This window comes from Rhododendron vialii, chromosome 6a (assembly GCF_030253575.1).
Source record: "Rhododendron vialii isolate Sample 1 chromosome 6a, ASM3025357v1".
Taxonomy (NCBI): Eukaryota; Viridiplantae; Streptophyta; class Magnoliopsida; order Ericales; family Ericaceae; genus Rhododendron; species Rhododendron vialii.
The window spans coordinates 28,970,930-28,996,572 of NC_080562.1; the positions used below are offsets into that span (position 1 = coordinate 28,970,930).

The 25,643-nt window shown below is 39.2% G+C and overlaps 3 protein-coding genes and 2 long non-coding RNA genes across 6 annotated transcripts in view; 3 read left to right on the forward strand and 2 right to left on the reverse strand.

The window, feature by feature from the left end:
• The first annotated feature begins 256 nt into the window (after positions 1-256).
• On the forward strand, positions 257-2,363 carry LOC131330055 (receptor kinase-like protein Xa21). 2 transcript variants are annotated; one of them, XM_058363542.1, is made up of 2 exons: positions 257-655; positions 1,065-2,363. In XM_058363542.1, the coding sequence occupies exon 2, from the start codon at positions 1,065-1,067 to the stop codon at positions 2,361-2,363; it is 1,299 nt and encodes a 432-aa protein (XP_058219525.1). In that variant the 5' UTR covers positions 257-655. The 2 variants fall into 2 exon arrangements, with proteins under 2 accessions (XP_058219525.1, XP_058219524.1); XM_058363541.1 differs by having other exon boundaries at positions 259-695.
• A 90-nt stretch (positions 2,364-2,453) lies between these two features.
• The window catches only part of LOC131328596 (receptor kinase-like protein Xa21), a 33,033-nt gene continuing 9,843 nt past the window's right edge, over positions 2,454-25,643 (forward strand). The window contains exon 1 of the mRNA XM_058361522.1: positions 2,454-3,735. Coding sequence (XP_058217505.1) covers positions 2,454-3,735 — 1,282 coding nt within the window. The remainder of the gene's footprint in view (positions 3,736-25,643) is intronic.
• Positions 14,373-15,294, forward strand: LOC131330086 (LRR receptor-like serine/threonine-protein kinase EFR). Its single transcript, XM_058363590.1, has 2 exons — positions 14,373-14,954; positions 15,043-15,294. Exons 1-2 carry the CDS (start codon positions 14,442-14,444, stop codon positions 15,085-15,087), a joined length of 558 nt encoding a protein of 185 aa, XP_058219573.1. The 5' UTR covers positions 14,373-14,441; the 3' UTR covers positions 15,088-15,294.
• Positions 15,687-19,176, reverse strand: LOC131330115 (uncharacterized). Its single transcript, XR_009200970.1, has 2 exons — positions 18,934-19,176; positions 15,687-16,019 (listed from the first exon to the last, which is right to left on the reverse strand). It is a non-coding gene; the product is annotated as an uncharacterized LOC131330115 (long non-coding RNA).
• LOC131330111 (uncharacterized) lies at positions 20,787-24,276 on the reverse strand. The gene is made up of 2 exons (XR_009200966.1): positions 24,034-24,276; positions 20,787-21,119 (listed from the first exon to the last, which is right to left on the reverse strand). It is a non-coding gene; the product is annotated as an uncharacterized LOC131330111 (long non-coding RNA).

The window sequence follows — 25,643 nt, forward strand, 5'->3', positions numbered from 1 at the left end:
CGAAAAGCATATTCGGCCCACTACAAATTCTATACATTCTTGATAAAGTTCAATCATTATCATGTTACTTTCCTTTCTTCTTATTTTTTTTCCTTTTCTTTGGAGAATTTATTTATACTAACCTATTGAAAAATATTTATTTAACTTTAATTATCTTTCCATCCAATCAAATCTTGCCATTTGTCGTGATGAGAGTCCTTATTAACGACTACTTTGCTTTAATATATAATATAGATAGATAGATAGATAGAAGTATAGATATAGATAATGCTTTCCCATTTGGCCGTTTGGCTCATCGGCTCATTAGAAAACAAATCACCTTTTTATTTTATTTTATGTCGTTAGCCGTTGAAATGTTTGGCCAAAGCTCTATATATAGTGCCTCATGTTCTCATTTTTCTATCACCGAGAAAACCCACTTCTCTCATTCTTTCACTTCCACTTGGCTAAAATTTCAGCACTATCTCACCTTTTCACAGTCAAGTTTTCTTCCAAAAATGTTATGTAGTTCTAAAATATTTGGGCAACTCTGGTTTGTGGCTTTGTTCACATTCTTCTACTGGGCAATTCTAGAAGAGGAAGCTTGAGAGCATTTCGGTTTGAATCTTGGAGCCGTTATAATCCGTCATCACCTTCACATAGGAGAGGACTATTGGTTTTAAGATAGTGTATCACGCCTCCCGATTGTGTTTCAGGCCAGCTTTTTTTTCACTCCTTACCTAAATATTTCACCACAGTCAATGATCTCAATTTTAGATTACTCAGCCAATAGTTTTATGAGAATAAATTATATGCACTAGCGGTGTAAATATTTGTTTCTTCCAAAATATTATCCCACGTTGTCAAAATAGCGGTCTCAATTAATAGAACATGGCGACATGGCACAACATGATTGATTTAGATAAAATAATTGTTTACATCGGTGGTATAAATAATTGAATATCTAGTTTTATATGCATGTTCTGTCTTTTCTTTTTTACTGTAATTTGATTTAGACTGTTCGATTTAACCAATTGAAACCGCAGTTTTTTGTGCTAGTGTTCTAACACCTTCTCCATCACCAGATGGGTCTGCTATTTTCATGGTCCTTATTCCTTACTCTCTTGCTTTCGGCTTCAGTTGCCGACTCTGTTCATGGCGGGAACAAGACCGACCGACTAGCCCTGCTCTCGTTCAAGGCCCAAATCACGGGCGATCATTTTGGAACTCTCAACTCGTGGAATGAATCCATCCACTTCTGCCAATGGGTTGGCGTAACATGTAGCCGCCGCCACCCCACGAGGGTCACTGTGCTGAACCTGGCTCATCGAAAATTGGTGGGGCCCGTATCACCACACATTGGAAATCTAAGCTTTCTTAAGAAACTATTGCTGAGTAACAACAGCTTCAGCCATGAAATCCCACCACAACTTGGCCGTTTGAAAAGGCTACAACTGCTAGCTATGGATAACAATTCATTTACCGGTGAGATTCCCACCAACATATCTGGTTGCTCTAACCTCATTGACCTTTACCTCGATGGAAATAATATATCGGGGAAAATCCCCGTGGAGCTTGGTTCCCTCTCTAAGCTACAGACACTGAGTATTTATAATAACCATCTAGGTGGAGGAATTCCTTCTGCTTTTGGTAATCTATCGTCTCTTATTCACTTCGTGGTACCAGCTAATAGGATTGGTGGGAGTATTCCTTCTGCACTGGGAAAATTGAAAAATCTAAAATATCTTAATCTTGCAGTGAATATATTGGTTGGTACCATTCCTTCCTCAATCCTTAATGTCTCTTCTCTCACAGCCTTTAATGTGCTAAATAACCGACTTGAAGGCATGCTTCCCTTGGAACTTGGAAATACTCTTCCTAATCTTCGGTTATTCGGAGTTGGCGGGAACTCATTTAATGGATCTATTCCAATATCCATATCTAATGCCACCAAACTCAGTTACATTGGTTTTGGATTTAACAAGTTTACCGGAAAAGTGCCTTATTTGGGAAAGTTGAATAATCTTAGGTGGTTAGACCTGGCTGAAAATTATCTCGGATCTGGGGAAGCTGATGACTTGAGTTTTCTCAATTCTTTAACCAATGCTACGAAGATGACCAATCTAGGCCTGTCTAGAAACAATTTCGGAGGGTTATTACCCAGGCGGATAGGCAATCTCTCAACTGAACTTCATTATTTGAGAATACATACCAATAAAATAGTTGGGAGCATCCCAACTGGGATAGGTAATCTGGTCAATTTACAATGTCTTGGTTTGGCCGACGACCATTTGACAGGTCAAATTCCTTCTGATATTGGTAAGCTTCAAAATCTAGTGATTTTGGGTCTCTCCAATAACAAATTCTACGGGGACATCCCGTAGTTTGTCGGAAATTTTACTCGGTTAACAACTCTTCTACTGTCTGAAAACAATCTTCAAGGAAGTATCCCTTCAAGTCTGGGGAAATGTCAAATGTTGGTGGAACTAAGACTTGAACGAAACAATCTTATCGGAACCATACCCAGACAAGTTATGAGTCTCTCATCATTACTATATTTGAGCATTTCTCGAAACAATTTGACTGGTTCTCTTCCAATGGAAATTGGAATTTTAAAAAATCTCGAGAAACTATCTGTTTCTGAGAACAAGTTATCCGGTAAAATTCCCAGCAGTCTTGGTAGTTGCATGAAATTGAGAATACTATACATGGAGGGTAACAAGTTTTCTGGAACCCTTCCTTTCTCTTTAAGTAAATTGAGAGGTCTGGAGGAAATAGATATTTCTCACAACAATTTCTCCGGACAAATCCCCGACTATTTTGAGGACTTTCGCTTCTTGCACAAATTGAATATGTCATTCAATAATTTTGAAGGAGTGGTACCACAAAGAGGCATATTTGGGAATGCGACTGCAATTTCTGTCAAGGGAAATAATAAGCTCTGTGGAGGTATAGCAGAATTGGAGCTACAAAGTTGCAACTCCAAAGGATATAGAAAGAAAAGATATTCTCTTACCAAAAATCTAATAATCTCAATAGGTTGTGGGGTTCTAGGACTAAGTCTGATGTTGTGTTTCCTCTATCACTATTCATTTAGAAAGAGGACAAATGTGTCTTCTTTCAGATTACTAGGGAACCCGTTTCTAAAACTGTCCTACCAAATTCTACGTAAAGCTACTGATGGGTTCTCGCCAGCCAACTTGATTGGCGTGGGTGGCTTTGGTTCAGTGTATAGAGGAATTCTTGATCATGGAAGTAAAGTTGTTGCAATTAAGGTACTACATCTAGACTTTGCTGGAGCTTTGAAGAGTTTCACCGCGGAGTGTAAAGCCTTGAAGAACATCAAACACCGAAATCTTGTAAAAGTTCTCACGACATGTTCAAGTATTGACTATGAAGGCAATGATTTCAAAGCTCTAGTATATGAGCTCATGGTCAATGGAAGCCTAGAGGAGTGGTTGCATCCGAACGAGAATGAACATGTGGTGCGTAGTGAGTCAAGAAGTTTAAATCTTCTTCAGAGGTTAAACATTGCAATTGATATCGCTTCTGCATTGGATTATCTCCACCATTATAGCTCAGAGCCAATAGTCCACTGTGATTTAAAGCCAAACAATGTTCTTTTGGATGAAGAAATGGTTGGACATGTTGCTGATTTTGGGCTAGCAAGATTCTTACGAGATTCTACTTGTATTTCTTCTGTAAATCAATCAAGTTCCATTGGCATAAGGGGATCTGTTGGTTATGTGGCTCCAGGTAAATGTACTCCTTAGGCACTTTTTTGCTTTCTTTTACTTTCCAAAAGTAAGACTATATTCCTATATCCAGAGTTCATCGGAATCTAATTGCAATTTTTTTTCACTTCGTAATTGTAGAGTATGGCATGGGAAATAAAGTGTCAACATCGGGTGATGTGTATAGTTACGGAATCCTTGTTTTAGAGACGTTTACAGCCAAAAGACCTACTGATAGAATGTTTATTGATGGTATTACTCTCCACAACTTTGCCAAGATAGATCTGGCTGAACAAGTAGAGAGCATTGTTGATCCAACACTGCTTCAACAAACAGAACAGGGGGGGGGCAAGCTCAAGCATCAACAGTGGTCAGAGCCGAAGTTTTGCTAGAAGTCACAAGATTCGGGAGATCTTGATTTCAATACTTAATGTTGGGATTGCCTGCTCAGAAGAACTTCCCAGAGATCGACCGGCAATGAGTGAGGTTCTTACTCGGTTGCATGCTTGCAAGAAGATTCTTCTCCGAGATGGAAGACGTATCAGATGAAGTGTGACAATGAGGAGGTATATGAACCGTTCACGCTTTTAGTTAACTCGACAAGATGCCTACATTTGTGTTTATGCCTACAAATTGCCTGCATTTCTTTAATAAGTATATTACGGCTTGAAGCAATCAATTAGACTTTAATTTGGAAAGTAAAACCCTGTTTCATCAGCTAACTTTAGGAGAAACTAAATCAACCATAGTCTCGTTTTTACCTTCAAATATTTAGAAAATACGATAGAATCAAGATCATAGCTTACCTCTTTTGCCAAATTTCTATTCAACATACTGAAATCTAGATTTCAATTTTTACGGTGGGAAAGTTCTTTGATAATGTCTACAGTTACTGATTTGGGCATGTGATTTGTGTTTGTCCTTTTTTTTAATTTTTTTTTTGGAACTATTTTTTTTTTTAGCTATGCAGCTTCTTACCCTTGTGTTAAAGTAATTATTTATTTAAGAGCATCCACAATGGCATAATCAAAACTAAAAGGTTGTTAAAGGTTAGCGATATTTACTTAAAAAAATGCTCCCATTTGAAGATGTAAGGTTAGCGATATTTAGTGGACCATATATCTTCTCAATCAAGTGCACCCAATATTATACACAAAACCTTTTCTCTCTTCCCTTTTCTCTCTTTCTTTCTTTCTTTTTCAATAGTGTTTTGAAAAAAATTATTTTAAAAAATTGTAAATTAAATGGATAACATCCAATTTTGATTAGGCCATTGCAGATGCTCTAAGTGCATCAAACTGCCTCAACAATTCTAATCATTTTTATTTCTCTGGTCGTAGGTAATTACGGCGTGATTGGCCATAAAGTATCTCGTGGCTTAAACAATTTCGTTTCAAGTGATGCTGAATAATTGCTTTGGCTGCCTCTTATATTTAGTGTCCTATTTATTGTTCCTTTCCTCTATACACGCTTTTATTTGTGAAGAATGCAATTTATATTATATAAATTTCCCTTCCGTTTGCTAAATAAGAAGTCCTTTCAGAAGGCAAATGACTTGCAATGACAATTCTCTCTTACATTTAATTCATATCGATTTCATAGTTAATTCATAGAATGGTTAGACACGTCTGCGCAAACGCTTCCCAGCAGTGGGACAGATGATAATGTTCCAAATTTCATAGCTCTGTGTGGCAGCAGTGCATACATTTTGAAATTTGAACACATAACATATCCAATTTCTACGGTTCATCAGTGAAGTCGAAAGAGTCATTTCTACAAATAGCACTTTTAGCTTGACCTCAGATTTGTGCAACTCCAGAAAATGTATCTGAAAAGTCCTGTTTGCTTCCCAGCAGTGGGACAGATGGTAATGTTCCAAATTTCATAGCTATGTGTGGCAGCAGTGCATACATTTTGAAATTTGAACACATAACACATAACATATCCAATTTCTACTAGTTCATCAGTGAAGTCGAAAGAGTCATTTCTACAAATAGCACTTTTTGTTTGACCTCAGATTTGTGCAACTCCAGAAAATGTATCTGAAAAGTCCTATTTTTGACATGGGTACGCCGAGCAAGGCGCGAGCGCGCTTGTAGGCATTTGTTGAGCAAGTGCCGGCGTGCCAAGGCTTGTTGCGCCTAACGTTAAATGGATGGATGCCGTGAATCTAACTTCTAAGCTTAGAGCGATTGTTGTGGGTGGCAAGTTGGTTTGTGGGTTGCCACAACAGGGTGGACTTAACTATTTCCTAAACATTTCCTAACCATGTAGGAAAAAAAAGAACAAGCAAAGATAAAAACTAATCGAAATCCATTAATGATTAAAAGAGTAGATGATTACAAGTTGGTGCGAGGACCAAATATAATTATGTGGTGGTTTTCAACAAAAAGATAAAAAGTTTTGGTACGAATTGAAAGTTAAAAATCACCTTTATTGTGTCAAATTTGACGTGGGCATTTACGATTCTGCATCTGTTACCTACTTCATTTATGGTTTAGAATGATGTCTCGTAGCCTGAAGTGAAGGATGTGAAGAGGGTTCCTCTATGTCAGAAAATGGTTTTTGAAACAGAAAACCAGAATTCGTCCATCATTGGCGGCGAGTAAGATGACTTACAGCATATGCTTTTCATTCGTAAGATGCAAGGATAAGTAGCGATTAGCAAGGGAATCTCAATGGCAATGGTTACTTAAATAACTTTTTGAGTATCTAATTACATAATATGAATATTGATGATCCATTCCTTTGTCATTAGGAGGAATGTCTTTGGCACATGAGTCACCCTTTTTCCTCGTCTTGGAAAATTCAAAACTGTTTAAATTAGGGGTACTCTAGATCCATTCCTATGTCATTAAGGAGGAATGTCCTTGGCACATGAGTCTCCCTTTTTCCTCCTCTTGGACAATTCGAAAATTGTTCAAATTAAGGGGTACTCTAGTTCAGTCATGGATCAAATATGTGGTTGGTAATGGTGCTAGGATTTTTCTTTGGCTTGACAATTGGCACCCTTTGGGTCCTCTCTGTTCGGGGACAGGGTTGTATTCAATACTGGGAGATCCCTTGGGGCTAAGGTTGAGTCATTGATCAGGAATAACTCGTGGTCCTGGCCACGGAGGAGGAATGCAGTAACTAAAGAGATAATAGAGCACACTCCCAGCTCTCTTGTTCCTAATTCTACTCCGGAAGATTATGTGGTTTGGACCTTAAACTCTCAGGGATTTTCAGTCAAATCTGCTTTTGAATCTGCGAGGAACATTCATCCTACTGTTGGCTGGTGGCAAGTTGTGTGGTTCAAGTTCCATGTACCTCGATGGGCTATCATCCAGTGGCTTGCTATTAAGGGTCGACTCTCAACCAAGGATAGACTTCTAAGTTGGGGTCTGATCACTGATGACAACTGTGTGATTTGTGGGTCTGCTACAGAGGATCATGCTCACCTCTTCTTTTTATGCAGTTTCTCCTCCCTCATACTGGGGAAATTGTTAAGAAAGAATGGTTTTGCTAAAGGGGCTGTAAGTTTGAATCAGGAGATTGTTTGGGCTAGCCATCACGTTAAAGGTCATGGGCTCCAACAAACTTTGTATAAACTGATCCTTGATGCTACTTTGTATCATGTGTGGCTGGAAAGGAATTCCAGGGTGTTTAAGAATGCCCACTTGGTGCTTTCTATGGTGGAATCTGACTTTAGAAGTTATGTGAGTTCTTGGAGGAGGGTTAAACCTAGTGCCAAGAACAAGAATTTGTGTAGCCTCTGGAACATGTCCCCTGATATTTTTTTCTCCTTAGCAATGTATTTTTTTCTTCTCCCAGTTAGTTGTGTAATGTTAATTTGGTTGCCTAAATGTAGTAGGTTTGTATAGGCTGTTTTTGTTTTGCTTGTAATGGGTAGCCCGGGGAGGACTTGATGCAAGTGTTTTGATGTTTTAGTGCTATAAAATTTTTAACGTACCAAAAAAAAAAAAAGAATATTGATATGGTCCAAGAAGGAATTAGATAGATACAAGGTCAAAGCTATTTTCGTGACATTTTTGTCATGAGAATAGTTGTGTTTTTTTATTTTATTACCTACGGTAGGAGAAAATAGTTGTGTTGTTCATTCAATGTCGTCAAGGTCAATTCTATCAATTTATTGAAGGAATGGAACGGTGCGTTTGAAGCATAAATGTAGAAAGAAACAATATATGAAACCCATCACTAACCAATATATAGCTGATTTAGCACTTTCTTTTGAAAATTTTGTATCTAACCCAATAGATTGATGACTAATCTTGGGAGATCAATCCCACTGTGCACTAGTGAGGATCCAATGAAAACCAGGACAAAGTTTCATATACACTGACCCAACATAGGTATTGATAGCATGTGAATGAGTAAGCCGAGACCACAGGCTTCCTAGGCCCTTGGTTGCTGGGTGAATACCACTATACCAGCCTAGGGATTCCTTGTTTAGCACTTCTCCCATACATCGAGCTTATTTGAATAGATACAATGATCTGAAATAGCTATAGAGTAATCGAATGGAGTCCTACCAAGCAACATAAATAATTTGGTGAGTCTAATAATTCAGCTTACTCTCTTAGAAACCTTTCCCGTTGCAGAACTGGCTTAATTCGCTGTAGATGCCCTTCTTGAAGCATCAATCCTACTTTTCTTTTCGGGTCTGCCCCCATTTGCATGCCCCATCATCTCTTTCAACCCCACCTGCCAGAACATCAAGATCTGAGAATTGTGTACAAAAGGAAGTTGCTAGTTCCGGACCTGACTCAGAAAGTCATCCTGACTTTTAATTAGCTTTTTCTTGTCTCGGTCGGAAATTTTACCAAGGCACGCAGAGAGACAGAGAGTAGTAGTATCGAAAACAAATTTCAGGTATAGTATGCATCATGACGTGAGTTTTGGTTCTGTATAAACCCCAAAGATCAATGCAGAAATCAGTACACCAACCAACTCAAAGCCTACTAATTAGTCCTGCTTCTTACCAGAACCATGGATTCCAAAACCAGTACCATTTCTCCCAAGCCCACTATATAAAGAAGTTTGATAAACACTGATATAAGTGAACATCATTTAGCATTTCATATTTCAGCAGTTATGCTTGAAATAATAACAAATATCATCCAAACAAAAAGAACTGCAGCAGCAGATCCTCAGCAGAACAACAAGCGTCAACTTCAGAATCGATTTCATAAACATAACATTTTTCGAATGAACTAAGTTTAAGAACATGGAATATTTTTCTAAACATGACATATTTCAAAACAATAAACTAACTGCATTTTACCCTGTTACATGCTTGTTCTTCACCTAACATCTATTCCATAAAAACACAACATATTTGGAACGTGAAATTATGATTTCATAAAATCGGCTTCATATTCATCACATGTTTCGGAAAATGAATCAATTTCATAAATATGAGTCACATGACATATTTCGAATGAAGTAAGTTTGAGAACATGGAATATTTTTGTAAACATGACATTTCGAAACAATAAACCAACTTCAGTTTGCCCTGTTATGTGGTTGTTCTTAAGCTAATATTTATTGTACAAAAATATGACACATTTAGAACATGAAATCATGATTTCATAAAATCGGTTCATATCCATGACATATGTCGAAAACCATTTATGTCTTACCACGGTCAACTGTAGCATCATGGTGTTCTCTTCAAACTTTCCTTGTGTTCAATATTTCTTTTCGAAATAATTAACCATGAACGTGAAATCATGATTTCATAAACAAGGGCATATTTCGTATGAAAAATCCTTCAAAAAATCATAGAATTTCGTCCATCAAGCCAGTTAACCCACACAATCATGGCATATTGCAGCAATGAACAATGAAATCTGATGAGTTTTATACGCGTAATCATGCTCCAATAAGGCAAACCCAGACAATGAAGCTAAAAAATTAAAGGTGTGTGTCAGAATGGCTTACTGAAATTTGGCCATGGTGCGATCTTTGCGCGATCTGTGTGCTATTCGTCTATGTCAACAGAGTTATTGGTGTGGACAACAGTCTCCCCTCGTGAAACCCTCTTGTCCCCATTGACTCGCTTTCCACGTTTTTTTTCTACTTCCGAAGGCACTAACCAATATATCTCAAAAGTAGGAGACTTCGGGTTTGTTTGATAACCTAAATTTAGCACTTAAAACTGAATCAATTAAGTAATAAGTGATTCAGTAGGTTTGATAACCACATTTTACATTGCTTAACAAATTAAGTACCACTTAAAATATAGGCTAAAAAGTTGAAAAAAATTAAGTAGCTTTGAGCTACTTAATTCTGGCTGAATTTTTGTGTACTTACTTTCAACCATCATACCACCACCACAACCACCTCCTCCACCACTCCACCACCACCACTTCCTCCACTACCACCACCACCACCACCACTGCCATCACTACATCACCACCACCGCTCCTACCACCACCACCACCACTTCCACCACCTACGCCACTCCACCACCACCACTCCTCCACCACCACTCCTCCACCACCACATCACCACCACCACTCCACCACCACCACCACCACCACATCACCACCACTAGCTCCACCATTCCACCACCATCACCACTCCACCACAACCACCACTACCATCACTGCACCCCCACCACCGCTCCTACCATCACTTCACTTCATCCACCACCATCACCACCACTCCACCACCACCGCCATTCCACCACCACCACAACCACCGCCACCACCACCACTACCACCACCACACCACCACCACCACCACCACCACCACCACTACACCACCATCACCGCTCCTACCACCACTTCACCACCTCCACCACCATCACCACCACTCTACCATCACCGCCACTCCACCACCACTACCATCACTACACCACCACCACCACCACCACCACCACCACTCCCACGTACCACTCCACCACACCACTCCACCATCACCACCACTCTACCACCTCCACCACCATCATCACCACCGCCACCACTCCTCCACCACTCCACCATCACCACCACTCCCACCTCCACCACTCCTCCACTATTACCATAAGTATATTGTGACTGTTATTAAATTAAAAGAGAATTGGAACAAAATTAATTCATCATTTTTTAATTTAGTACTAATATATTATCAAACAGCTTTTCAGCTTAAAAATTTCAACATTCAGCTTTCAGTGCTTAATTTTTCAGCTTTCAGTTTTAGTTTTCAGTTTTATCAAACAGCCCCTTCCTCTTCTAATTAAATTTCCTAATTTTCGGCTGATCTATTCAAAACTACAACTCCTACGAGGAGGCCAATCAACTCTCAAAGATTGCCTCCTTGGGCAAATCAATTCCACGTCCAGATCCTTAATTTGTACTGTGGACAGTATACCTCTTTCACATGACAAAAAAACATTACGATACATGCTATATTGTTTGCTTACTTTACAATTGGACTTGCCGTAAGCTCAAATTTTGGACAGACTTTGCGATTATTTAATCTAACGATTGAACTATCTACAATTATCTGCAAGAAAAATGAGTATCAAACTCCTAGGAATACGCTAAACCGGCATAAAAAGAATAAATTAGGAAACGTTAATGTGGACATATAAACACCACCACCACCGCACCCACACACCCCCCCCCCCCCCCACCAATCAGGTATTCATCTTGGGAACATTGGTTTCTCAAGTTAAATCTCGCTTTCTTCAAGAGGTGTCAACATCTGAGAAGCATGAGCAATGGATGACTTGTTATGGGCAGGGGCGAATTTAGACCCACCTGAAATTATCGGGAATTTTTTTTGAACCAAAGAAGTTAAGTAATATATATAAAATTACCGAGAATATATCAATTGGGGTCATCTTGCTCAAGTGGTGAAGGCTTGCCCTAAAACCCGTGCGGTTGCAAGATCGAAACCCTGCATGGAGGGCTTTTTCCTTTCATTTTGATGCCGAAATGTTGAAATTAAAAAATTCTTCAGAACACACGCTAACGGGAGTCAAACCCCAACCAACAAATGCTTATGCTCAAGCACTACCACAATGCCAATAAAGACAATTTGGCATACCCATCAAATAAAAATGTTAAAATACAAAACATGCACTAGTCCACACATTTTATTAAAAGTTTACTGTATATTTAATCTTCATTCGTCACTGATGTGTCTTCATTATGTAATGACGACAGTATAGTTGTACTTTTTATATTATTATTAATGCATTTCTTGCTCTTTCACAAAAAAAAAAAAAAAATTCAAAGTTTTGTGCTCTATAAAGAATGCTTAAACATTTTCTGTTTTCGTTATAATTTTTTTCTGAATGCATGTTCTCGTTATACTAGATTATGTGAATTTTTATCAACTTTATACTCGAGAGGTGACCCATCAGTATTAGATTTATGGACCCATCAACATTTTCTGTTTTCGTTATAGTAGTATGTGTTTCATATGACAAGAAGGTAAAAAAAGAAAAGAAAAACAAGACCTAATTTTTTGTGCTTAGAATGTGTTAATTTAGAGAATGACTGTATGTTTTAATTGTGCAGTTAAAGAATGTGAACAGTGTGTTCCAGTACCCCTATCTTCTGCCTCATTCTCTCTCCACTCTCCTCCCTCTTCCTCATGAGAAAGATGTTGGGATTATGCCCGGTAATCCCATCCGCAACGGAAGCGCAACAAATTAACAAAAACGAAATCACACACAAGAGAACACACACAATCAAAATACGTGGTTCTCCAAACTCGGATATGTCCATGGGAGAGAGAGAAATCTTCCACTATATGAAAAATAGAAATTACAATGTGAGATGTAAAACCCTCCCGAGCTCCTAACACATGACTCACAATGTTTTATATTCACCCCACAACTCTATTTTTCCTCTCAACTATTCTCTCTCTCACACAAAACCTTTCATGGTGGGAAAGACCCCCAAGGGGCTCCCAATCCTTCTGCCTTCTCTGCTCTCTCTCTCTCTACCCTTCACACACGGCATAAATCCCTTAAATACATGGCAGCAAAAGCATTTAGAATTGCCGAGGATATTCTAGAGCTTATCACCACATTTAATGCTCCATGCCAGCCCACTTTCCCAACCATGGCATACAATGACCAACTGTCCAAATCTTTTCCTTTTCCCAAGGGAAAAAACCACCGACTTTTCTTTCTTGCTGTTCCCTTATTTTTTCACATAGCAAAAATCCAACAAAAGATAAAGACGAAATTGTTAGAAAAATACACGATTTTCTTGATTCAAAAGACAATCAAGAATTGCTGGAATATTTATACAATAATTAAGGGAAATTTTGGGTAAAACATGATCCTACCGAATTCGACCCAATTCTGAAAAAAAACAAAGAAATGATTAAACAAAACAGAAAGAGATTTACAAGCTTCTCTCTCAACTTTCGAGAACACTTCCAAACTAACACACACGGACACATAAGAGAGTATCCCATTCAGTGGTGTAGCCAGAATATGCATTAGTAGGAGCACTAAGAAATAAAAGTTCCGGTGACACCGAATCTATACACATTCCACCGACCCACGACTTGATGCTTTTTGGCAATACGACGGTGGCTTGCGTGTTACATCACGAGAATCAAATGGGATTTTTTCTGATTTTGGGGTTGTGTTTTGTTCACCCACCTATTACGAATCCTAAATAAAGTTGAAAATGCTATCATGTTCACCCTATTTTTGAGTTGTTAAAGAGAATATCCTTTGATTCTCTACCTCTCTCTAACCCTCAAAATGGGAGCACCTTTTTCTAACCCTAAAACGGTCCCCACACTTCTTCTTCTCCTTCCCCTTTGGGTTTATACCTTAATTTGGGCGGTGGGAGGGGTTCAGATATGGTTTCTCTTTTCCTTTCTCCACCAAAACCACTTGCCATTCATCGCCGTTCCACTTGCCGCCACCGCTTTTGGATTTGCAGTCGCGTGATCGCTGGTGGCTTCTTGGGCCGCCGACTTGGGAGCTTGATCAGTAGGGGCTAGGCAAGAGAAGGGCAGCTCAATGACGGAAAGGAGTGTATTTTTTGCTTTATTTCATCTTTGTCCGAATTTAGTCCGGTTGTTTGTTGGTCATGCATGTGCTTGGTATTAGTTTTATTTTTTGCGAATCGGATCTCGCTAGATGAGTTTAAAATAAGGTTGCACATACTGTGCTCTAATTGCTCTCTCTAATGGTTTGTCCGGTGTGAATGCTCATTTGCCTCCATGGGTTCCTCTTTGTTGTGTAGGCTTTCACCTCACAACTATGAGTTTGTGTATTTGGGCAAGTTTATTGAATTATATAAACGCAATAGCTGATTCGATTCAAGTAAAAAAAAAAATTGCAGTGGGCGCCAATGCCCTGTGGGCCTACATTGGCTCCGCCACTGATCCCATTGGAGCAGTAAAAAATCCCAACCAGTCACTACTCTGAAATAATTAATGACACTAACATCACGTCACTGATCCAGGGGGCCAGGGGCCCAACATTGTCGTGGTAAGTGTGGCAATACGTAAGGCAAGAGTTCAGACCATTCGATTGCTCATCAACAAATGCTTTGTCCTCAATAATTACACCGTGTTTGTCCTATAAAAACTAATCTGGTCAGCAAACGGGGTCTACGCGTTTACAAAGTGATGGAGTTTTGGTGGAATTACAGCTTTCTTAAATAGGCATCAGCCAGTCTAAAAACAAATAAATACAGCACTAAAGTAATTGGCTTGCCCCAGAAATCAACAACTTCATCAGTGGCCTTCTCCAATCACCAGATGGATCTGCCATTTTCATCGTCATTATTCCTTACTCCCTTGCTTTTGGCTTCAGTAGCCTACTCTGTGCATCACGGGAATGAGACCGACCGACTAGCCCTGCTCAACTTCAAGGCCCAAATCACGGGCGATCCTTTTGGAACTCTCAAGTCGTGGAACGAATCCATCCACTTCTGCCACTGGGTTGGGGTAACATGTGGCCACCGCCACCCCACGAGGGTCACTGTGTTGAACCTGGATGGCCGAGAATTGGCAGGGTCCATTTCGCCTCACATTGGAAACATGAGCTTTCTTAAGGAACTATGGCTTTGTAACAACAGCTTCAGCCATGAAATCCCACCACAACTTGGCCGTTTGAAAAGGTTAGGAGAGATACAGATGGGTAACAATTCATTTACCGGTGAAATTCCCACCAACATATCTGGTTGCTCTAACCTCATTATCCTTAGCCTTCCAAGAAATAGATTATCAGGGAAAATCGCCGTGGAGCTTGGTTTCCTGACTAAGCTACAGGTGCTGAATATTGGACGGAACCATCTTATTGGAGGTATTCCTTCATCTTTTGGTAATCTATCGTCTCTGATTGACTTCAGTGCGGAAGATAATAGGATTGGTGGGAGTATTCCTTATGCTCTGGGAAAAATAAAAAAGCTAGAAGCTCTTCAATTAGGAGAGAATAGATTGGTTGGTACAATTCCTTCCTCCATCTTTAATATCTGTTCTATCACAAGCTTTGTAGTTCCGGTTAACCAACTTCAAGGGAGACTTCCCTTGGAACTTGGAAATACTCTTCTTAATCTTCAATTCGTTGAAGTTGTTTCCAACTTATTTACTGGATCTATTCCAATATCCATATCTAATGCCACAAAACTGTATCACATTGGTTTTTCAAAAAATAAAGTTACCGGAAAAGTGCCTCATTTGGAAAAGTTGCATAATCTCGGGCGGTTAATCTTGGCTGAAAATCATCTCGGATTTGGGAAAACTGATGACTTGAGTTTTCTCAACTCTTTAACCAATGCTACGAATCTGATCAGTTTAATTCTGGGTTCAAACAATTTTGGAGGATTATTGCCCGATACAATCAGCAATTTCTCAAATGATCTTCGTCGGTTGGTTATATATGGCAATAGAATAGTTGGGAACATCCCAACTGGGATAGGGAATCTGATCAATTTACAAGTTATTTGTCACGCCCTCGATTTTCAACTAAAATAATAATATATTTTCTATAAACAAAAAATCTTTTTCCTCAACTATATTTACCATTAAATGTCAAGCCAATCCAAACAAAGAATCACAGTCTCTTCTTCTTCTTCTCTCTAAATTTTTTTTTTTTTTTACATAAAGTCTCCCAAACGTATTCCATAAAAAGGGCTTCACAATAATCAAAGAGAGGAGTTTATACCTAGCTTTACATATGTTCTAACCAAAAGATACAACCTTCAATTGTGAGTAAAGTACACAACATGAATTTGACTAGATGATAAAACACCTCCTTAATGATTCCAATGAAGCTCCCAAGAGACGTCTCAATATGCACTCCATGCAATCCAAGCTAAGTGCCATGACGAGTACCTGAAAGGATAGGGTGAGCTACACTAGCTCGTAGAGATGTCCATACCTAAATTGCATGCAGAAGTGAAGACAGATCACAAGGGAAAACATTTTCCAAAAACGTACTTGTTTTGTCAAATGTGAAGCTCAAAATGTCATACTCACGCTGGAAAATATTTAACTCCATTTCTCAAACACCAACACTCTCACCCACACACACACCAATATTCTTAAAAATCTCAGCTTACCGCTACGGCATTACCTAACCCAATCCCTGCACTTTCATTTCCATTTCAAAGACCTAAAGATTAGTCTGAGTTCTTTAACAAAATGTTTTCACTTTCTTTTCTCATACAACCAACCAACCTCTCACCAAAAATATACACACTAGGCATGTAGAGCTAGAACATAAGGTAAGCAATGACAAGTCGAACAATACCGCACCTCAACAACAAGGAAAACTCATCCGTCAATCCCAAATCAAACTTCAAATCTCAACATCTAGCAAAACTCCTCCACATTAAGATTTCCCTTATAAGTCTGACAAGCAAATACCATACATGAAACTCTCACAATGCATCACACCATGAGGTACCACTTATACATTCACACAGAACTGCCCATCACACATCAGGAGAACAAGCCACAAGGATTTGGCGGTCTAAAGGGAAAAATAAAAGAAAGCATGTATTGACACATTAGACGTTCCACGTTACCAACTCAAACTGACATTTTCAATCTTAGTTGATCATAAATAATAACAAGATTCTCCGTTTCACCATGTCACGCGTTTCGATTTTATTTCCGGGCACTAAGGACCCCATGCGTCCTATGTTCATTTCGGCATCACACCTTTCGGTAGATCCGTGGCTTTCTTGTGCCCTTCCGGGCACTAGGGACCCCCGTGCGTCCACTAAAATCCTTTCGTTCAATTCCGGGCTTTTGGGACCCCCGTGCGTCCACTAAAATCCTTTTGATTCAATTCCGGGCTTTTAGGACCCCCGTGCGTCCACTAAAATCCTTTGAATCAATTCCGGGCTTTTAAGACCCCCGTGCGTCCACTAAAATCCTTTTGATTCAATATCAATTCCAGGCTTTTAGGACCCCCGTGCATCCACTAAAATCCTTTTGATTCAATTCCGGGCTTTTAAGACCCCCGTGCGTCCACTAAAATCCTTTGGATCAATTCCGGGCTTTTAGGACCCCCGTGCGTCCCCTAAAATCCTTTTGATCAATTCCGGATTTTTAGGACCCCCGTGCGTCCGCTAAAATCCTTTTGATCAATTCCGGGCTTTTAGGACCCCCGTGCGTCCACTAAAATCCTTTGGATCAATTCCGGGCTTTTAGGACCCCCGTGCGTCCACTAAAATCCTTTTGATCAATTCCGGATTTTTAGGACCCCCGTGCGTCCACTAAAATCCTTTCGATTCAATTCCGGGCTTTTAGGACCCCCGTGCGTCCACTAAAATCCTTTCATTCAGTTCCGGGCTTTAAGGACCCCCGTGCGTCCACTAAAATCCTTTCGATTCACATCTCATATTACCACCTAATGGACCCCCTTTGTGACATCTCCATTAAGAGTCTAATTTGCAAATACTTATAAAGATCCTCATCTTTGTAGTACCCATCAGTGCTTAACAACCATGCACTCATGCCAAGTGATTCACCAAATCCTGTTTAACTCACTGCAAGTATCCCGCAAGCCCAAAGACTCAATCTCATGGAAAGACATCGAATAATTTACACATCGCGTCAAACATTCTACAACTTAATTTATCATCGATCATATCATCCATCTAATCCATTTTCTATTCCAATCGTTTACAAGTATTTTAACCCTTATGCTCACTAATTCTCATATCCCAATAATTAATCATCTAGATCAACTCATCATATCCCCACATATCCAATAGGTGAAATTAATCATTCACACTTGAAGTTCTGACTATATCCGATCAAATAACATAAATTTAAGAACGACATTTAAACCATTGAAAAGTAGGCTTCTCCTTTGAATCCATAGATCATACATCAAAAACGGAGTTCGGGTAACTTAACTACGGCCTTTCAATTATAGCTCCAACATAACAGTAAAAACTGGTACAAAGGCAGAATTTAGGTCAACTTTGGATGCAAATCTGTTATCGTTCGGACATACCCATGATGCATGGGATGTATCGTTGGAAAGCTCTATGTGTCTAGTTTCTACCAAAACAAACGGTGTGTCCTTTCGAGTCCCGAGCTAGGAGTTATGGCCATTTTACCTAAGTCCGCCAGTGCTGTCAGATTCTACGCGGGAATAAGTAAAATTGATTGAAAAATCATAACTCTTTCATCTTAAACCCAAAAATAGTGAAACCAAAGCCAAAAGCTGCACCACGACAAACCCTACACTCAGTAAAAATCCCAGGTTCAGAAACGAGAGGAGATTAACCCAACAATCAAAAGAAAAACAGTTTCGCAACCATTTTCGCACCTATCAACCAACCCAGCTTTAGAAATTCACCAAAAATTGTATACTTAACCAAATTAATTGATTCCAACGCCAATCTCTTCTTAACTTAAATATGCACCTCCTGTAAAAGACCCAAAGCCACCCAAAATGTTCATCATGCCCAGAAAATTAAAAGAAGACAGCCACGCACAGGTTCGGGTATCCAGGAAACAGCCGGTATTCAAAAATTCATAACTAATTGTGTGATTATCGGTTTTTCATGATCTTGGTACCGAAATCTTCGTATTGAAACGTACTTTAACTGTTATGAAGGCACCAAAAATTAATTCCTAGCAGAAAGGCTCCAAAAAGACAGATTAGCAGAACCCACGAAATTTTCAGCATACAAGATTTATTCAAGACTCAAAATAGATGATCAAACTTGATTCTCGTACATCCATCCAACACTTAAACATGTAAAGAAAGGTAGGAGATCCCTACCTCGAGGGTTAGAAGCAAGCCCGAACATGGAGGAAACTTCGAAGTGCTCCGATCGTGAATTTTCTTCGATGGATAGGAAGCTCTCGTCGCGTAGAACAACTTTAGTACTTGGGACTTTTCAAAAGTCTCACTCGTGGTCGATGAAACCGAAGAGAGAAGGTGAGAGAGGTGAGAGCCGAGAGAGACGCCGGAGAAGAAGAAAAGAAAGGAAAGGAAAGGAGAAAAAAATAATCTCCTGCTCCCCCTTTTTTTTTTTTTTACTTATATAGCACAAATAACACTTTCACCCTTTCACTCCTATTGTATCACGTCAACTCCCACAACTTACAAGTCATCTCACATTGACCCAACTCATATCCACATTGTTATACACACTTTGATAATCCAAATACTTATTAAACATTTAAAATTTGAGAAAATAATTATGGGTCTCTACATCCTACCCTCCTTAAAGAAATTTCGTCCTCGAAATTTATAACCAAGTTAACAAGTCGTGAAACAACTGAATTACACAACACAACCGTCACAACAAATAGCACAACATCAGGGAAGGTTCAACAAGTTAGCCACCATGAAATCTAGATTCAAAAAATCTACACCGATCACAATAAAATCAAGTCCGAACACTTCCCTCCATTTCATCTCTCGTTATCCACATCTCTTTCTCTTCCCTTGTAGCTCAAATCCTCACATTAGAACAACTCCATCATGTTTCCTCATAACCAAGCGTTCCTTTCAAGGCTTAATCCTAAGTTCAACATTCTTCAAGGCGTAGCGTCAACATGACATTAAACTCTATCATACTCTCACACGAGTTCTTATTAATCAAATTACATCATCAAACCATGTCATTGCATCGCCAAATTTCAGGAACACATATACCAACTCAATCTCATGAAGGAAAGTATGGCAATTTTAAAGGATTTAATCATTTTGTTTCACTGTTCTTAATTCTCAATAGGATACAAAGACACTTACTTACAGAAGACTAGTAAGCAGAGGGACTTAGACATGCATAGTCTTCACAACAGAATGGTTCCACGTTTAAAAGTATAAAATCGTCAAAGGGATACAAATCTTTAACTATAGCGTCACATGATCTATCCTTATCCAGTTCCACGGCAGAAGGTAAATCATTTTCTTTTATCTTGTTCAAAAAGCTTCTATTCTAGGTATTCAATCTTGAAGTCGCGGTGGCCAGCCGCACTTCAAACTGAATATCCGGAAGTAGATCCTCAAGTCCAAGAAAAATGAGTTTCACATAGCAGTCAACATATCACTTATCATGCACACATTGGATACACTATCAATTCAAGTTTTACCACTTAGGACAACACCAAATAGACACCAAACATAATGGTGCAAAATATAAGCAAATACATAGAGCAAACTTCAATCGATAACTTTCCACAAATATGCATATTCTTAAAACATGCAATTTCCAACTACTACAACAGTTAGAGAAGAGAAACTAGTAAACTACCATCAACCATCACATCGCACAAGATCTAGAAGGCTCACACATACCCAACTCATGGTTCTAGGAAGTCCAAAAGTAATCAAGTTCATTTCAGTCTCGTAACATCTTACACAATTTCTATCCATTTTATCGATCTCAACACAAGTCAACAAGTCTATATAGCCCTACACAAATGCAATTGCAATGCCACATAAACAGGTGAAAGCTATTCAAGTACACACACACCATTCATGCCCCAATGCAACTGCTAGACCCATAAGACTAAGTGCCTCCCCACGGTCCCGAGGTATTCTAAACCTATGCTCTGATACCAAGTTGTCACGCCCTCGATTTTCAACTAAAATAATAATATATTTTCTATAAACAAAAAATCTTTTTCCTCAACTATATTTACCATTAAATGTCAAGCCAATCCAAACAAAGAATCACAGTCTCTTCTTCTTCTTCTCTCTAAATTTTTTTTTTTTTTTACATAAAGTCTCCCAAACGTATTCCATAAAAAGGGCTTCACAATAATCAAAGAGAGGAGTTTATACCTAGCTTTACATATGTTCTAACCAAAAGATACAACCTTCAATTGTGAGTAAAGTACACAACATGAATTTGACTAGATGATAAAACACCTCCTTAATGATTCCAATGAAGCTCCCAAGAGACGTCTCAATATGCACTCCATGCAATCCAAGCTAAGTGCCATGACGAGTACCTGAAAGGATAGGGTGAGCTACACTAGCTCGTAGAGATGTCCATACCTAAATTGCATGCAGAAGTGAAGACAGATCACAAGGGAAAACATTTTCCAAAAACGTACTTGTTTTGTCAAATGTGAAGCTCAAAATGTCATACTCACGCTGGAAAATATTTAACTCCATTTCTCAAACACCAACACTCTCACCCACACACACACCAATATTCTTAAAAATCTCAGCTTACCGCTACGGCATTACCTAACCCAATCCCTGCACTTTCATTTCCATTTCAAAGACCTAAAGATTAGTCTGAGTTCTTTAACAAAATGTTTTCACTTTCTTTTCTCATACAACCAACCAACCTCTCACCAAAAATATACACACTAGGCATGTAGAGCTAGAACATAAGGTAAGCAATGACAAGTCGAACAATACCGCACCTCAACAACAAGGAAAACTCATCCGTCAATCCCAAATCAAACTTCAAATCTCAACATCTAGCAAAACTCCTCCACATTAAGATTTCCCTTATAAGTCTGACAAGCAAATACCATACATGAAACTCTCACAATGCATCACACCATGAGGTACCACTTATACATTCACACAGAACTGCCCATCACACATCAGGAGAACAAGCCACAAGGATTTGGCGGTCTAAAGGGAAAAATAAAAGAAAGCATGTATTGACACATTAGACGTTCCACGTTACCAACTCAAACTGACATTTTCAATCTTAGTTGATCATAAATAATAACAAGATTCTCCGTTTCACCATGTCACGCGTTTCGATTTTATTTCCGGGCACTAAGGACCCCATGCGTCCTATGTTCATTTCGGCATCACACCTTTCGGTAGATCCGTGGCTTTCTTGTGCCCTTCCGGGCACTAGGGACCCCCGTGCGTCCACTAAAATCCTTTCGTTCAATTCCGGGCTTTTGGGACCCCCGTGCGTCCACTAAAATCCTTTTGATTCAATTCCGGGCTTTTAGGACCCCCGTGCGTCCACTAAAATCCTTTGAATCAATTCCGGGCTTTTAAGACCCCCGTGCGTCCACTAAAATCTTTTTGATTCAATATCAATTCCAGGCTTTTAGGACCCCCGTGCATCCACTAAAATCCTTTTGATTCAATTCCGGGCTTTTAAGACCCCCGTGCGTCCACTAAAATCCTTTGGATCAATTCCGGGCTTTTAGGACCCCCGTGCGTCCCCTAAAATCCTTTTGATCAATTCCGGATTTTTAGGACCCCCGTGCGTCCGCTAAAATCCTTTTGATCAATTCCGGGCTTTTAGGACCCCCGTGCGTCCACTAAAATCCTTTGGATCAATTCCGGGCTTTTAGGACCCCCGTGCGTCCACTAAAATCCTTTTGATCAATTCCGGATTTTTAGGACCCCCGTGCGTCCACTAAAATCCTTTCGATTCAATTCCGGGCTTTTAGGACCCCCGTGCGTCCACTAAAATCCTTTCATTCAGTTCCGGGCTTTAAGGACCCCCGTGCGTCCACTAAAATCCTTTCGATTCACATCTCATATTACCACCTAATGGACCCCCTTTGTGACATCTCCATTAAGAGTCTAATTTGCAAATACTTATAAAGATCCTCATCTTTGTAGTACCCATCAGTGCTTAACAACCATGCACTCATGCCAAGTGATTCACCAAATCCTGTTTAACTCACTGCAAGTATCCCGCAAGCCCAAAGACTCAATCTCATGGAAAGACATCGAATAATTTACACATCGCGTCAAACATTCTACAACTTAATTTATCATCGATCATATCATCCATCTAATCCATTTTCTATTCCAATCGTTTACAAGTATTTTAACCCTTATGCTCACTAATTCTCATATCCCAATAATTAATCATCTAGATCAACTCATCATATCCCCACATATCCAATAGGTGAAATTAATCATTCACACTTGAAGTTCTGACTATATCCGATCAAATAACATAAATTTAAGAACGACATTTAAACCATTGAAAAGTAGGCTTCTCCTTTGAATCCATAGATCATACATCAAAAACGGAGTTCGGGTAACTTAACTACGGCCTTTCAATTATAGCTCCAACATAACAGTAAAAACTGGTACAAAGGCAGAATTTAGGTCAACTTTGGATGCAAATCTGTTATCGTTCGGACATACCCATGATGCATGGGATGTATCGTTGGAAAGCTCTATGTGTCTAGTTTCTACCAAAACAAACGGTGTGTCCTTTCGAGTCCCGAGCTAGGAGTTATGGCCATTTTACCTAAGTCCGCCAGTGCTGTCAGATTCTACGCGGGAATAAGTAAAATTGATTGAAAAATCATAACTCTTTCATCTTAAACCCAAAAATAGTGAAACCAAAGCCAAAAGCTGCACCACGACAAACCCTACACTCAGTAAAAATCCCAGGTTCAGAAACGAGAGGAGATTAACCCAACAATCAAAAGAAAAACAGTTTCGCAACCATTTTCGCACCTATCAACCAACCCAGCTTTAGAAATTCACCAAAAATTGTATACTTAACCAAATTAATTGATTCCAACGCCAATCTCTTCTTAACTTAAATATGCACCTCCTGTAAAAGACCCAAAGCCACCCAAAATGTTCATCATGCCCAGAAAATTAAAAGAAGACAGCCACGCACAGGTTCGGGTATCCAGGAAACAGCCGGTATTCAAAAATTCATAACTAATTGTGTGATTATCGGTTTTTCATGATCTTGGTACCGAAATCTTCGTATTGAAACGTACTTTAACTGTTATGAAGGCACCAAAAATTAATTCCTAGCAGAAAGGCTCCAAAAAGACAGATTAGCAGAACCCACGAAATTTTCAGCATACAAGATTTATTCAAGACTCAAAATAGATGATCAAACTTGATTCTCGTACATCCATCCAACACTTAAACATGTAAAGAAAGGTAGGAGATCCCTACCTCGAGGGTTAGAAGCAAGCCCGAACATGGAGGAAACTTCGAAGTGCTCCGATCGTGAATTTTCTTCGATGGATAGGAAGCTCTCGTCGCGTAGAACAACTTTAGTACTTGGGACTTTTCAAAAGTCTCACTCGTGGTCGATGAAACCGAAGAGAGAAGGTGAGAGAGGTGAGAGCCGAGAGAGACGCCGGAGAAGAAGAAAAGAAAGGAAAGGAAAGGAGAAAAAAATAATCTCCTGCTCCCCCTTTTTTTTTTTTTTACTTATATAGCACAAATAACACTTTCACCCTTTCACTCCTATTGTATCACGTCAACTCCCACAACTTACAAGTCATCTCACATTGACCCAACTCATATCCACATTGTTATACACACTTTGATAATCCAAATACTTATTAAACATTTAAAATTTGAGAAAATAATTATGGGTCTCTACATTATTCGTCTAGACGACAACCGTTTGACAGGTCAAATTCCTGCTGATATTGGAAAGCTTCAAAATCTGGAGTTATTGGGTCTATCCAGTAACAAATTCTACGGGGACATCCCGTCGTTTGTTGGAAATTTAACTAGGCTAATAACTCTTAGGCTGTTTGGAAACGATCTTCATGGAAGCATCCCTTCAAGTCTGGGGAAATGCCAAATGTTGGTGGAACTAAGACTTCATGGAAACAATCTTATGGGCACCCTACCCAGAGAGGTTATGAGTCTCTCATCATTATTGTATTTGGATATTTCTCAAAACAATTTGATTGGCTCTCTTCCGATGGAGATTGGAAATTTAAAAAATCTCGAGGACCTATATTGTTCTGAGAACATGTTATCTGGTGAAATTCCAAGAAGTTTGGTAGCTGCGTAGAACTGAGATTTCTATATATGAAGGGAAACAAATTCTCGGGAATCCTTCCTCTGTCTTTAAGTAATTTGAGAGGAGTTGAGGAATTCGATATTTCTCAAAACAATTTCTCGGGACAAATCCCTGACTATTTCGATGGCTTTGTTTTCTTGCGTAAATTAAATCTGTCATTCAATGATTTTGAAGGTGTGGTACCAGAAATAGGCATATATAGGAATGCAAGTGCGATTTCTGTCAAGGGAAACGATAAGCTCTGTGGAGGTATAGCTGAATTGGAGCTGCAAAGTTGCAGCTCCAGAGGGTTTGGAAAGAGAGGATATTCTTCTCTTACCATGAATTTAATAATCTCGATAGTTTGTGGCCTTCTAGGACCAAGTCTGATGTTTTGTTTCCTCTACCGCTGTTTGTTTAGAAAGAGAACAAATGTATCAACTTTCAGATTATTAGGGAACTCGTTTTTGGATCTATCCTACCAAAGTCTACTTAAAGCTACCAATGGGTTCTCTCCAGTAAATTTGATTGGCGTCGGTGGCTTTGGTTCGGTGTATAGAGGAATTCTTGATCAGGGAGGGAAAGTTGTTGCAATTAAGGTACTAAACCTTTAAGTTGCTGGAGCTTCCAGGAGTTTCACAACTGAGTGTAAGGCCTTGAAGAAAATCAAACACCGAAATCTTGTAAGGGTGCTTACAGTATGTTCAAGTATTGACTATCAAGGAAATGATTTCAAAGCTCTAGTATATGAATTCATGGTCAA

What these genes read in the sequence shown, in the direction of transcription:
- LOC131330055 (XM_058363542.1), top strand. Translation starts at nt 1,065, where the DNA reads ATGGGTCTGCTATTTTCATGGTCCTTATTCCTTACTCTCTTGCTTTCG.
- LOC131330086 (XM_058363590.1), top strand. Translation starts at nt 14,442, where the DNA reads ATGGATCTGCCATTTTCATCGTCATTATTCCTTACTCCCTTGCTTTTG. An exon ending in GTTTCCTGACTAAGCTACAG is followed by an intron (nt 14,955 to 15,042) that starts GTGCTGAATATT and finishes TCAGTGCGGAAG; the next exon opens with ATAATAGGATTGGTGGGAGT.